The sequence below is a fragment of the Perca flavescens genome, chromosome 20 (assembly GCF_004354835.1).
Source record: "Perca flavescens isolate YP-PL-M2 chromosome 20, PFLA_1.0, whole genome shotgun sequence".
NCBI lineage: Eukaryota > Metazoa > Chordata > Actinopteri > Perciformes > Percidae > Perca > Perca flavescens.
The window spans coordinates 23,734,426-23,749,107 of NC_041350.1; the positions used below are offsets into that span (position 1 = coordinate 23,734,426).

The 14,682-nt window shown below is 40.0% G+C and overlaps 2 protein-coding genes across 6 annotated transcripts in view; one reads left to right on the forward strand and one right to left on the reverse strand.

Annotated features, from left to right (window-relative positions):
- The first annotated feature begins 179 nt into the window (after window positions 1–179).
- ahi1 (Abelson helper integration site 1) lies at window positions 180–13,510 on the forward strand. Of its 2 annotated transcripts, none has more exons than XM_028565840.1 (27): window positions 180–241; window positions 669–748; window positions 1,321–1,439; window positions 1,578–2,158; window positions 2,281–2,369; window positions 2,483–2,669; window positions 3,315–3,507; window positions 3,590–3,685; window positions 3,779–3,964; window positions 4,186–4,338; window positions 5,525–5,657; window positions 5,879–6,002; window positions 7,184–7,413; window positions 7,928–8,034; window positions 8,138–8,256; window positions 8,624–8,754; window positions 8,845–8,985; window positions 9,150–9,346; window positions 9,441–9,486; window positions 9,637–9,689; window positions 10,113–10,230; window positions 10,535–10,593; window positions 11,381–11,446; window positions 11,535–11,697; window positions 11,792–11,877; window positions 12,578–12,666; window positions 12,832–13,510. In XM_028565840.1, the coding sequence occupies exons 2-27, from the start codon at window positions 739–741 to the stop codon at window positions 13,010–13,012; spliced, it is 3,657 nt and encodes a 1,218-aa protein (XP_028421641.1). In that variant the 5' UTR covers window positions 180–241; window positions 669–738; the 3' UTR covers window positions 13,013–13,510. The 2 variants fall into 2 exon arrangements, with proteins under 2 accessions (XP_028421641.1, XP_028421642.1); XM_028565841.1 differs by lacking the exon at window positions 180–241 and adding an exon at window positions 251–334.
- Window positions 13,511–14,081: 571 nt separating this feature from the next.
- The window catches only part of slc18b1 (solute carrier family 18 member B1), a 7,198-nt gene continuing 6,597 nt past the window's right edge, over window positions 14,082–14,682 (reverse strand). For 3 of the 4 annotated variants that reach the window (XM_028566245.1, XM_028566244.1, XM_028566246.1), the window contains exon 14: window positions 14,082–14,682. This exon is cut by the window's right edge and continues 26 nt beyond it. In XM_028566245.1, the coding sequence (XP_028422046.1) occupies window positions 14,654–14,682 (29 nt within the window). In that variant the 3' untranslated portion in view covers window positions 14,082–14,653. The other variant, XR_003691105.1, reaches the window with a different exon arrangement.

Genomic DNA, 14,682 nt, shown 5'->3' on the forward strand with positions numbered 1-14,682 from the left:
AATAATATGCATTTTAATAGTGGAAAGTAAACGTTTAAAGTTATTTTGTATTATATTTTATGTTATTTCCATGGTTAGGCTTGAGAGATTGTTTCAATCTCATTGGTGAATTTGTTGTTGTTGTCTGTACGTCACAAACATGGTCGCCACGCTCCGCCCTCACGTTCACCCCTGTTGTGGTTGACTTGGAAACCATCGCAGCGTCGTTGGGGACGTTGGAGGACAGCACAATCACTGCAGGGTAGATACATGTAGTTATCGCTACCCTTAGTAAACTCATATCAAGCTCTTGAATGCATCTGTTTGGAATATGGTTTGTTTTGAGGCTCAAACGGTTTGTTGAAGAAGCTAAATTGTACTGTACGAAACGTAGTAGCTAAGTTAACAATGCCACTTATAATAGCTAACGTTAGCACATAGCAAGCTAACGTTACCTAGCTAGCTAGCTAGCGATTAGCGTTAACTAACTGTTGGCGTCTCACAAAGGTTGCTTTTCCTAAGATTGTTTTAGCCTCATCCAAGCAGATAAAACCAAAAACACGATATGGGCTTGATATGGGTTTTTTCCATCCAAATTGCTAAACTAATTGTGCACGTTACAAGCGTATGATGATCCAGCAGAGATTTTGTGTGCAAGCGGTAACGTTATCCCTGTTTTGTGTTTACAGGATGAAAGACTTCCCTTCCTGGATTACTCTTACTTTGCACTCAGCATGAGAGACATAACGGTGCCTGAGGATGCCAGCAGGTGAGCTGTTCTGCTGTCCCCTAAACACACCAGTGGTAGAAGAAATAATCAAATCGTAGTAATACCACAGTGTGAAAATGCCCCGTCCTGCAATACAAATTGTAACGTCACAGAAGTAAACTTGAAGTATCCAAAGTAAAGGTTCTTTCTCCTTTTAAACTCTCATATTATTATATATATCATATTAGTGGATTATTCTTATTATGTATGCAGTGGCAGCAAGTAAGCATTTTAATGTTGTAGGCCTATTTGATCGAGGTGGGGGCTAACTATTTTACACACTGTTGGGTAGTTTAATCTTTGTTGAAATTCTTTTGTATGTATGCAAAAAATGTAGTGAATAAAAAAAAACCACCTGAAATGTGGTGGAGGAAAAGTAAAATGGAAATACTTAAGCACAAGTACCTCAAGATTGTACTGAAGTACAGTATTAGAAAGCATTAGTAGGAGTAATAAATGCACCCTTCATCACAGCAACACACACTTTTTTGATCACATAGATTTATCTGATCGTCCATAGCCACTTTGCCCATTAATTATAGTGTAGTAATGACAGCGTAACCTTTTTACAGGTGAGAGTGATGACCGGGCAAAGACCCGGGAAAGATTCAATGAAGTCTTCAAGAAATACACTGATTCAGAGAAGAAAAAGTTGAAGAAGAAAAACACGGAAAGTCAGGAGACTATTGTGGTATGTGTTCTAAAAGGTTCAAATCACACCTGGTTCTTTAGTTAATCTCCTTCCTCAATACTGCAAAGTTATGCAAAAAAAAAGTGGCCGACCGAAACATTGACATCTACTACTCTCCCTTCCCCCTGTTTTTTTTAGCTTCAGAATCTAAAAAAGAATCTCAACCTTGAGAAGGACATTGAAGAGGATGAGACCATCCTCCAGAACACATATCACCCCGAACAGGGCAGCCCTCGCTACACCAAGAATAAACGAAGAGAGAAGGAAACAGCGGAAAAGGTTAATATCAACAACAGTACAGACCAAGAAGAGACTCAAACGTCAAAAAGCAAGAGGAAAAGTAAGAGGGAGCTTCCCTCCCCCCCTGTACCTGAGGATACCACAGGTTACATCCAGCAGGATGCGGATGCTTCCTATTCTGAGATTGCTTTAGAGCCAGATGATGTAGGTGGTGGAAAGGAACCAAAGAGAAAAAGTAAGAAGGGGAAAAGCAAAGGAGAAACAGAGACCAAGGCGGAGAGTCAGGTGGAGGATGCAGGGGAAACGCTGCTGCATCAATACCAGCAGCAGATTGCACAGGAGGAGCAGAGCACTTTAAAGAAGACAAGCGCCAAGACTGAGGAAGACAGTGTTGTCTCCCAAAATGTTTCGCTAAATAATGATGTTGGAAAGAAGAAAAAGAAAAAGCTGAAATCTCATATCACACAGTCGGAAGTAGGGTGTGTATATCTACTAGTGTGATATAGATTTGTTGTTATTTTTTTACATTTAGTAATAACGCTACAGGCTACAGTTTCTAGCAGCATATTGAAGTAAGATATAATACTTTTTGGTCCACTAGGGATGAAGATGAAAATGCTGACCAGGATGCTGATGTGGACAACGAAACTGAATCCAAAGGAAAGAAAAAGAAGAAGAAGAAAAAACATGGTAACTGGATGTTAATTGTCAGGCACATTCATTGTCATGAAGTCATTTAAAAATCCACTAAAAAGTCTGTACAATGTTGATGAATTTTTTTTTTTTGATTTCCAATTTTTCAGTTGTCAGAGAAGAGAGTGAAGCTGAGGCAGAAGTACCACAGAAACCAACATTTGATGACAGCCTTGTGCTGGGAGTGTACATACACAGAACAGATCGCCTCAAGACTGACCTACTGATCTCACACCCCATGGTGAAGATACATGTTGTCGATGAAAGCACTGGACAGTATGTGAAGAAAGAAGACTGGTGAGAATGGACCCTCTGAGACACATACATTACTGTAGATTAGATCAGTGTTTAATTCAGTGTTCTATTGTGTTTTTACATCACTATTGGTTTGGTAACAATTGTCTTTCCATCGTCAGGTACATTCTTTCTTTGTAACTTGTAACATTTGGACCGTAGCTATTTGTGTGTGTGTAGGCATGCTCTACAGTTATGTTAACATGTCATTTCAAAGGGAGTAGAGGGTGGTGAAAACTAGGGCTGCTCCCTCTTAGTCAATTAGTCGACTAATTGGTCATTTTGGTCTTAGTCAACTTAGATTTCTTTAATCGATTAGTCATGTTTTATGCTCTTTTCATGCCGAATGGCTTATTTCCGAGCACATCTCTGGAAAACACAATAATTAAAGTGGTGCTTTTGCATGACTCTTTGCAGAGAAACTCAGATTTACAGGTCTGTCGATTAAATCAACTAATCGATTAGTCGATACAATTGAATGAGTGTTAGTCGACTAAGAATTTCTTCAATCGAGCGCAGCCCTAGTAAAAACCTTTTTTTGAATGAACATAATTTACTGCAAACTCCCTAACTGTATGGCTTCAGTTTCAGTATTTTTACAGTATGTATTTGCTTGAAAATTAAATGTGTCTGTCTTGTTTTTCATAGCCATCGGCCAGTCTCCTCATTTTATGAGCAAGAGAGCGTTGACCACATTCTCCCCATCATGACTCAACCTTTTGACTTCAAGAAGAAGAAATCCATCATCCCTGAGTGGCAGGAACAGATCATCTTCAATGAACGCTTTGGTTACTTTGTTCAACAGAATGATGAAAGCCCCAGAGTTATACTCCTCTTTGAAGTAAGAGACACTTTATTTCTACATAGTTGGCCAATTTCAATGTAGCTGTAAATAATTGTTCATATTTAAATGTTTCGTAAAGATCCTGGACTTCATAACCATGGAAGAAGCAAGAGCTAACGCTGATGTTGACAAGCATACACGAGGATTCAGAAAGATTGCATGGGCATTCCTCAAGGTGCTATATTTAACTCTGGTCATTTAGAAGGAATGTTTTTGAACTGTTTTTTTTTTTAAATACTCGTTTCACAATTTTACCCGTATCCTTTAGCTTGTCGGCACAAATGGTGTGCTGAATATCGACAGTAAACTTCGCCTCCAGCTCTTCTTCCCTCCACCTCGGGCAAAGAGACAAGCAAAAACAATTGAGGTGGTCGAGTGGTGGAGGAAGTACCCCCGAATAAAATATGCATCCACCCTTTATGTTACGGTGAAAGGCATTAAACTCCCTGAGCATGTAAGTTAGTTGTTGCTTTATAGCTGCTATTATTGTAATTTTTGTCTTTTTATAATGAATCCTTTTGTCCTACATTTCTACTGTAGGAATGGAGATATTCAAATAGTTGACGTGTTACATATTAATAGTGATACTGTAGATTATTTTGTTTTAGATATTCTGGTGTAAAGTCAAGCCACACATGGATTCAGTAATGTGTTGGGATGGTTTTTGTTCTGCAGGTGGACCCCAGTATGCGGTCCATGATGGCACTGCAGGAGGAGAGGGGTAGCACGTCCTACAGTGACCTGCAGAATGAGGTCACCAAGAGAAGCCTGACGCAGCATCTGGACAGCAAGCTGCCAGCCTTGAGATGGAGCAGGCTGCCCGGACAGGTTGGTGGAATCAGGAATTATTATTTGATGTCAAAATAATATCTTTATCATTGCAAAATATAACTCGTAACAGTCTTCGCTACTCATTCTTATTAGCTGGTAATTTTTTTTTTTGTATAATATTCTCTGTTCAGCTGTATTATTACAAATCATTCTTGTGGATTGTTTAAATGCAATACATCATGATGATAGGGGTGGTAAGGTTCATTGTATCAACAACAGAGTTCAGTTTTATTCACACAAGTTAAAAGACAAGTAAAATCATAAGACATAATGCAGATATGTGAAATGGGATACCCTGGTAAACTATTTGAAGCTTGTGTATAGGGGCCCAGACACTAGCAAATAATACACATTATAAATACTATCATATTGTTTGGATAAAAAAGGAACACGTATTATACAATAACGTTAGAACCTACAAAACAAAACCTAACCCTCCGTAAGTGGTCCCAAGACATTTATTCAATCAGTCTAAGCATTGGTTAAATAGATAAGATGCAATAAACATAAACTTATAACAAGCGAGAATAGCAGTAGAAATAAAATAAAGATTTCAGAGTCACTAGTTTAGAAGTCCCCAGCCGTTTAGAGTATTCAAGATTTAACATATTTTAGTAGTAATTGTTGTCTTAGTCTCTTTTTTGAAAGCAGACACAGACAAAGACATTTTTATAGTGTTATCATCCTCATTCCAGACCTGTGGCCCTCGGCAGACCACACTAAAGCTTGTGCATTTCAGTTTCCCATTTTTTACCCTTAATAAGATGCATTTTCCTTGTCTTATATGTACGCAAGGAAGAGTAGATTGGAATGAGGTCCCAAAGTACGTCTATAACATTATACAGGCATTGTGAAAGATATTACATTCAGCTAGCTTTAGAAGGCATTCAGACTTCAGAAGACACTCACATGCTTGTGTTTACATTAAAGCTGTTTCTGGTCACTGTGATCATTCCTCCTGTCCATAGTGGCTGTGCAGTGATCCCTTCTTAATGTAATGTCAGTATACGAGACGGGAGACCAAATCCACCTGTCCTTGTTGGATGTAACGTGACTATGATGTAAAGTTCAGCAGACGCTAACATGAGGCTTCATGTTGTTTTAACACAGACTTGAGCAAATGTGAACCTATCCTTGAAACATGGTTGACTGCACAAGCCTTACCAGTGTTCCTCTGTTAAAGGTCTGTCGGATTCCTAACAAGTCCATGCTGACACTCCGTGGCGGTCATATTGGCTGCTTCACAGTGCTCTTCTCTCATAGCGGGACGTTACTGGCCACTGCTTGTGCTGACAGAGATGCTTTTCCTGTAGTAGGTAAGCAACACTCATAGGCAACACCTTGTCTGTTTAAAAGTCCTCCTGGTGAGGCTCCTTTTCACTCCTCAGCAGAAAGCTCCAGCTTATTAACTTGCTGTTTATACACATTAGTCATAACCAGCTCTGGGGATGAACTCAGAATTCTACATCTTCCAAGCATATACAAAAAATGAATAAATGCACTGTTAAAAAATAAACCCATTCATTTACTCTTTCAGTGTATGAGATTCCCTCTGGCAAGGTTTTGGCTGGCTTCAGTGGCCATCTCAAAATAGTCTATGATCTGTGTTGGTCCAGAGACGATCGGAGCCTTTTGTCTGCCTCCTCTGATGGAACTGTCAAGTAAGTTTCTGTTTGTTAGATGGAAAAAAAATAGTGAGTGAATGAAAGAGTTGGTGTCACAGTGAGGAGTCCCTGCTGTTGGTTGAATTGCTTTAGTCTCACATTGCCAGACCTACCTCCACAGCGCTGTGCAGTAAGGTCTGGCTACACCATACATACATTCTAGGATAGGAGACAAAAAACCGCTCTGGGTTGTTTGTATTTCTTTAAACCAATCACAATCGTCTTGGGCGGTGCTAAGCTCCGGACACAGCGACTGTGGCTCTCCAAAATGGTCTCGGGTTGAACATTTGCACCCTGCAAAACAATACGCCACATACAATATTAAATTAAGTTAACTGTTCACACAATACAGCAATGTGAGCTATTTAATTTAGCAGGAAGCGTTGTTAAACGTAATTTGTTCTTACCAGTGTATCGCCGTGTGTATTTAGTCCATAGCAAATCCTCTCCAATCGGTCCCAAAACATCCCAGTTAGAGTGTAAATGCAGTAAACATATTCTTTTTTTTTTTTTTAAAGATAATTTTTTGGGGCTTTTCCCTTTATTCAAAAGTGGACAGACATGAAAGGGGGAGAGAGATGGGGGATAACATGCAGCAAAGGGCAGCAGGTTGGACTCAAACCCTGCGCCGCTGCAGGACTCAGCCGACATGGGGCGAACACTCCCACTGGATGAGCCAGAGGCCGCCCCGCAGTAAACATATTCTTTGTAAATCACAATGATTGTAAACAATCATTCACCTAAAGAACCAAGCAGGCCTGCTTTATTGCACAATCCAAATTTTCTTTAAAACTTGCCTTTTTCAGCGCCTAGCTTGCTAGCTCGAACCTCGAAAAAGGTTGTTGTTGTTTCCCGAAGCGAAGGGATTTTGAGAACGTCAACACACAGAGAGCAGAAGCGGAGGAGCAAAGCCTGACATCCGGAGCATGGCAGACTTTATCCTGGAAATGTACTTCTGTTGATCCAGGCTAGAATTGCTGTAATAACTGTTTGCCGTAGCACCTCTAGGGGGAGTAAGTACCCTTCTTAGTAGCTCACTATGTCTTTATGTTACCAGTGACACAGCATTTTTTGGGCTGTTGGGATTGTCTGACTCCAGAGTATTATTTAAAGAACAGACTCTATTTACACAAACGAGTTGTTTGCATTATTACATTTTTCTTGCCCTCCTCCCTCAGAGAGTGGAACATGGAGAGGCTTCAGGGAACGTCCCAGAAGGTGCTCCCTCATCCATCCTTTGTGTACTGTGCTCAGTACCACCCCACAGCCCAGAACCTGGTAGTAACCGGGGGCTACGACGCTCTGGTACGAGTGTGGAGGCTTGATGTCGATGATGTGAATGGCCAGCTGCTGCAGGAGTTTGAGGGTCACAACAGTTTCATCAACTCAGTTTGTTTTGACTCTGAAGGTATTGTGTTTTCATAAACTGTTGACCTGTCCATGTTGTGTGCCACCCAGTGCATGCAGGGATTGGCCCACAGCCAACCGTTACCCTGCACAAGTTATGAATGAATGCAAAGAATTATTCCCCTGAAGTGAATGATAGTGTTTATGAATAATGTTACATAAAATAGCTCTGTGATGAGCCTTGATTAAAGCCTTTACGCATGAAACTTACATATGGCTTGCCTTAGCTGTTGAACTATTTTCTTTGTTCCAATCCAAGATGGATTTTAATATACAATTCATAGTCATAAACCAACATGGAACACTGCGTATGTGAGCATGCCTGTGTGCATCTCAGTACATTTCTGAGGGACATTATATTAAGTATTTATACTACTACTGTCTGTTGTAAAGAAAATTGTGGCGCTCTGTGTTTATGATATGTGACGGTTGGCTTCTTTTGTAAGGAAATGAAGAATGTTCTACTTTTGACTTCTCATAACTGATGTTCCTTTCATTGTATTTGTTGTAATTAGGAAGGAGAATGTTCTCTGCAGACAATACAGGCCTAATCCTTGTGTGGAAAACTACAGTAAATGACAGCAAGCGGCATCCGCCATGTCATCGCTGGTGTATAGAGAAGGTACAGGAGATGATATTGTACATACAGTATACTTTAGATTTGTCTGCTTGTGCAGTAGAAACTTGTAAAGAAATGTGAATTTCTGCTCTTTTTGTCTTGGCAGAAATTAGATGAGAGTGACCTCAGAGGTGTCCCCATCAACATGCTGCAGCTCCATCCAAACGGGCGGAGCCTGCTCATCCATGCCAAAGACAGTGTCTTGAGGATGATGGACTTGAGAATGTGAATAAGAGGAGACATAACCTAAAAAGAAGCATCAGTAATTACAGGAAACAGTGACCTCTGTTCAGATTTTTGAGTGTCGCTGCAGGTTTGGGGGTTTGCTGTATAGCCACTTCATTTACCCAGTGCTAAAATGCTGACAAAATAAGCTGATGTCTTAAGTCTCGCTTCAAACCATAGTCACTGTTTCTCAAAATTACAGATAGGACTTTTTCAACTCAGGGGAATGTATCATAAAAATAATTTATGAATTCCATTGTGTTGCATAGAAAATAATTCTTGTTACAGTCCAAACACATACATATTCTTTGTTTAAACTTAAAATATCCATGATCCATCTTTTCAACAATGTATCTGTCCCTTTCAGCCTGGCTGTGAAGAAGTACACCGGAGCCACCAACTACAGAGAGAGGATCTATAGCACTTTCACGCCATGTGGGAACTTAATCTTCTCTGGTAGCGAAGATGGGATGGCATATGTGTGGAATACTGACACAGGTGAGAATCATTTATTTCGTTTTATCGTTTATTCAGTTTTAAAAGTATTCTGCACAGTCGCTCCAGCTGTCAGTTGTTCTGTTTTCTCAGGTGACCAAGTTGCAGTCTACTCTGAGCTTGGTTACTCCACTGCTCTCCACAGCGTGTCATTCCACCCTCACGAAAACATGGTTGCTTTCAGCGCCTTCGGTCAGAGCCAGCCTGTCCACGTGTACCTCTACGATCGCAGAGGTTTGTTTGCTTTTTTTTGTGTGTGTGTGGATGCAGCCCCTGAATCGCTAATTAACTGCGCTCAGATCTGGATGTTATTCAGTCAGCTGAGCTATTTGATTCCGTTGATACATACAGGCGTTCAAATACAAACTAAACTTAGACTATCATGCTGTATCACACAGTTTCCCAGCTGGAGGTTCACAATATAAAAGCTGCGAGCAGAGCCATATCCACAAACACCAGAACCATCAGAAACACACCTGACCCACCAGCGTTACAGGACAGGATGTCTACTGCTTCAGCCATGGATCAGTTTGCACAAGCAACAAGACTTGCATTCAAAATGCAGTGTGTTAAGGAGCAACTGGATTCAGTGCTTGTAAATATTCATCTTCTATTACTCTGAAATAAGTATATAGAGAAATACAGAAATTCAATATACACCAAAACTCACTTTCTCAAATCATTTTTAGGAACCACATCTGAGGTCTTCAACTTCTGGATACATGTATGAGCAAGGTACTGTATGTGTTTCAGATTTAAAATCTTGTGGAGTTTTATATAACGGACAGGGTGTGCTCCATTTCATCTTGATTGAGATGTTTTTGCAACACTGCTGTCCCTTTATTTACATGGAAAATAATCTGCTTTTGTGTGTTTGGCTTGCAGACAAAATGGGCCGTTCTCACACAGGGAGGAGCTTCACAATAGATTCTGGCACAGTGAGTTTATGATTAGTACTCCTTTGTAAAGGTGATGTAACCTGTCTAGCCTTTTACACCAACATTGATTTTGTCCTCTGTAATCTCTTTATATACAGTCAATGGTCTAAACCAGCTTGTTCTTGGGTTTTCGTCTCAAGTGCTGAGAAAGGAACACACCACAGAAAGTCTAGAAAGTTATACACTGTGTATTTTTTAATGATTAACTCAAATCTTGATCTTAACACTCGTTACAGAAGTTTATTGAATTTTTTTACCCAGGTAATTCTGCTGGCTGCAGTAATGTATTGTGTATTATCTTTAAAGTTGTATTTAATCTTGGCCTTAAAGACCTGAGCAGGTCTGCCCGACATAGTTGAAATTACTGCTATTTTGAATGAAATAAATTGCTAGACAACTCATGTCAAGCTTTTTTCTTTTCAGACGGGATTAAATGCTTCGTTACCACCTCCGTCTCTCCTGTCGCCGCACTCCAAGCTGCAGCTCTCTGGTTCTCTAGCAGAGCAGCTTATTCCTCAGGCACCTCTGAGCACCCAAAACCGTGAGTGGCTTGTTACACTTAATCTAGTAATAATACAATTAATTACTGCCACTCTGTGAGGTCAAATACTTTCCAAGATTATAGCTGCACTAAGCATAGCATGTGGTGACCAAGACCAAATGCTTCCAGCATTGTGGTCTAGAGTCTCCTGAAGCATGTACAGCATACACAGAGACAAAGATGGACCGCTTGTGATTTTTACTTGTGTACGTAAGTGATTTCTGTAAACAAAAATCACTGGATTGTGTTCTAGTCCAAGGTTAAATATTTATCTTTAATCTTGCCTTTTTTCTTGTAATATCAGGCGGGTTCAGTCCAGTCGGTCAGCGTCTAAAAGCAGCGTCATCTTTCAGGCTACAGACGGTAAGGCTGTTAACAGTGTCTCTTCATGTAATACTTTCAGTGATGTGTCTTTTTGTTTTTTTCTTTGTCAACCAAAGCTTAACCACACATTACTGCACGATTAGTCAACTGCCAGCAAGGTCCGCCAAATATCATATGTCCACTAGTCTGGATCAACGGTACAAAGTACTTTTTCCAGGATAATTTCCTAAATGGATGTCCCTCACCTTCCACTCTCTGTGTGTTGCTCTCTCAAACTCTGTTTGCTTCGGGAAACGACTAACTTTGAGCTAGCAAGCTACACGCTGTAAATGGCAAGTTTTAAAGAAAATTTGGATCGTGCAATAGGTCATGCCTGCTTGGTTCCTGCGGGGAATGATTGACAAAGAATATGTTTATGCCATTTACATTTTGAGGCCGATTGCTGTGGACAAAATACACACAGCAATACACTGTAAGAGCACACTACGTTTAACCATGTATCCAGCTAATTTAAAAAGCTTAATATTGTATGTGGTGTTTTCTTTTGCGGGGGTTCAAATGTTCCACCAAAACAAGTTCCTTTACCGAGACTATTTAGCAGAGCCACCGTCGCTGCGTCCGGAGCTTAGCGCCGCCCAAGGCCATTGTGATTTGTTTACAGAAATGCAAACAACCCACAGCATTTTTTTTTCTTCTATCCTAGAATGTTTGTGTGGTGTAGCCAGACCTTACTCCACAGCGCTGTGGAGATAGGTCTGGCAATGCGAGACTATATGTCCACTAAAGTTGCTACTACAGGACTAAAAATGTTCTTTTTCTCCATCAGAGCCTTCCTGACCACATTTCTTCAGGCATCAGTGTGGAAACAGATTCTGCCCCCATTCAACAAGTAGTGAGTATCCACTCCAGTTGGGAGCTCAGGCGCATGCAACCTTTCCCCTCTCACATTCAACCGCTCCACCTCTGTGTTCCTCTTCCAGGTGGTCTCTCTCTACGACTACAGAGCTAATCGGTCTGATGAACTGACCATACAGCGCGGTGATGTCATCCAAGTGCTGTATAAAGACAATGACAACTGGTGGTTTGGGCGTCTGGCCAATGGGCAGCAGGGATATTTTCTAGCTTCTTATGTAGCAGATCAGGGTAAGTGAATTGAATGTCTTGTGATACACCTAGTGGACAATGTATATGAAACGTCCAAATGTGGTGCAAGATGCTGAGTTATTTTATATTGTAGGAGATTTCAATGAAGAGGTGACTCAGTCTGTAGAGGCACACGCAGCCTTGTCTGAGGGGACTGTTGAGAGGTCAACACCGACCAGGGTAAGGAGACAGAATAATACAGTGGTGTCTGTCCTGGATTTCTTTTTTCTTTTTTTCTTTTTTACCAGTAATGAATATTGGCTAAAAGGTGAAACGGTGTGGCTGTAACAGACATACAATACATTTCTTGCGCTCCATATGCATGTCTTCTCTCTCTTGTGTCTATGGTGCCTATTTTTCTGTTAGGTAAAGTGATACTCCTTAATCTTTATTTTGACCATCAAACATCCTTGTTTACAATTCACCGCTAAAGCACCGCTGTGCCAAAGTACAGCCTCACAGAGCTTTGAGCATGGCTGTAGACTCCTTGTGTCTTTTCCTCCCTTTATGGTTGGGTTTTCATGTTTATTATTGTCGCCCAACACCTTCAAATACTTTAAGGATGTGCATGTGCCTCCTCCTGATGACTGCTGGAGCTACAGTGGAATTCTGATTGTCTGATCTGTCAATTCTTGCACACACTTATCACACTATGACAAATACAACCTTCATGCTCAGCTTGAAACAGTCTTATTTATTTTGTCGAAACTATGTCAAATCATCAGCCTACAGTGGGTGAGTGAAATACTTGGGGATTTTGGGAAAGGTATCACTCAAATGTATACTTTTTAGTGCAAAAAAGAGTGCATTATGATTGTGTTCTAGATTTAAGATGGATTTTTATTTTATTTGATCTGTTCTCCTTCCTTACTTTTCCAAGGTATCTGCTGCAATTAGTTCTTCTGGGGAACTGAGGTTTCTGTCTGAGCCGAACCTTTCTGACACAGACCCTGAGTCGACTGATGCCAGGTGAGAAGCTTGCTGTGCTTAAATCCTCCTGACTACATTCACAGGGTCATGGTAACTGAACACTGCAATGAGGCTCCAAGTGTTGGTTTTCTTAATATAATAACTGACATGATATTACAAACCGTAAATGCCGAATACTGATTGTGAATGATGGTTTTCCCGCAGAGCTAGAAGGAAAAAGAAGGTGAAAAAGCCAGGAGTCCCCGCATCTTCATCTCGAGCCACATTTTCGGACGCAGATGCTTCCGAGTCGCTGAGCAGCAGGAGGAGAGGCAGATCCACCGACAGACCTCTTCCCACGAGACCGACGGGCCGGGCTAATGGTGCCTTCGAGCCTGATACATAAACTTAGGACACATTGATTGTTTTCAACTAGAGTGCTTTCACCTTTCATCATTTCTTTTTTCATACAAATGCATTTTTGTAATGGCAGTAAACTCTACGTTTTTTATTTTATATATTTGAACAGTCAATATGCTGTGTATTGTACTTAATACAGATTGATCAATGAAATATAAAGATTTGTCCACAAAAGAAATTGTCTTTGCATAAAGAATTGTGCAGTTTTAGGGATATTTATTGGCGTAAGCATGAATTGACTTGTGTATGTGTACATTTTTACTGATGATATACCTAGAAAACTAAATTTCTATAATATTGTAGTTTTATTTTCTTAGCCTGTAAGAGATAAACAAAGTTTGTATATGCCACTTCTTCACAGCTGTATAAAAATACAGATTGTTAATTTCCAAATGTTTTGTTAAACTCTTTCTATAAATCATATGTAAAGTCAAACTTTTGATATCTAAAATGTTTAAATAAATAAGCTTAAGGGCTATTTTGATTATGTATGGTATGCGTTTCATTTTTGGAACGGACCTGAAACGATGCAAATAGGATACTAAGTAGTCTGCTTGTTGCTATAATTTTAGATAAGTATTTCAATTAGTTGGTGTGTATTTTCATTTCAAAATTCTAACATCAAGAGGATAAATTCTTTTGGAAATTATATTAGAAAACACCTAATGTTTCAACAAGTTTCAACCTTATGACATTTTGTCTGTCAAAAACATTACATTACATGTCATTTAGCTGACGCTTTTATCCAAAGCAACTTACAATTGCTATATATGTAAGTATATATGTAAGAGGTCGCACGCCTCTGGAGCAACTAGGGGTTAAGTGTCTTGCTCAGGGACACATTGGTTGATGTATCGCAGTGGGAATCGAACCCAGATCTCCCACACCAAAGGAACGTGTCATATCCACTGCGCCATCACCATATACATATACTGTAACATATACAGTAAGCAGCCTATGCAGTGCATGTCAGCTCAGGTTAACTTAAACATCATGCCACTTTACTAACTGTACACAGACATGGGGTTGCTAGAGTGAGTGAACACACAGGTGGGTGTATTTTCCTTCATATATTTACTGTTTTTATTTAGTGCAAAATAAATCGGTGCACTAGAAAAGAAGGCACAACATAGAAAATCACTAACTGGAGTGAAATATGACACAATGCTCTCTGTTACAATAAATTATACTGAAGGTTATGAGGCTCACTATGACGGTGCTTATTCCCTTCATGTTACCATGAATGTGGTCAGCAGCTCTTAACTTGTGTAACTTCAACATGAAAGTCGGTTCATGTGATGTAGAAAACTAAGATCATTAATACAGCAGAGCTTCAGAACAAAAGACACATTGAGCTTGTCTGGACTTTCCAGTGGTTGACTATATTCATTCATAATCATTTACAATGTGAAATAATCTATTTAAATTGTACAATCTTAAAGTTCGTACCAGTAGAAAGCATCAGTCCCTGCCACACCAACCAATAACTTTAAAATATAGCAAAAAGCTATTGTTAATAATAACAATGGAACCATGTGTGTAACTTGGCAGGAGATGCCCAGAGCAGCTGAGACATTTAGATCATGTTTTGTACGGTGTGGCGTCCTTCCACATGTTGCTGAGGACTTCATTCAGTCAGGAGAGGAGTGCTTTCAT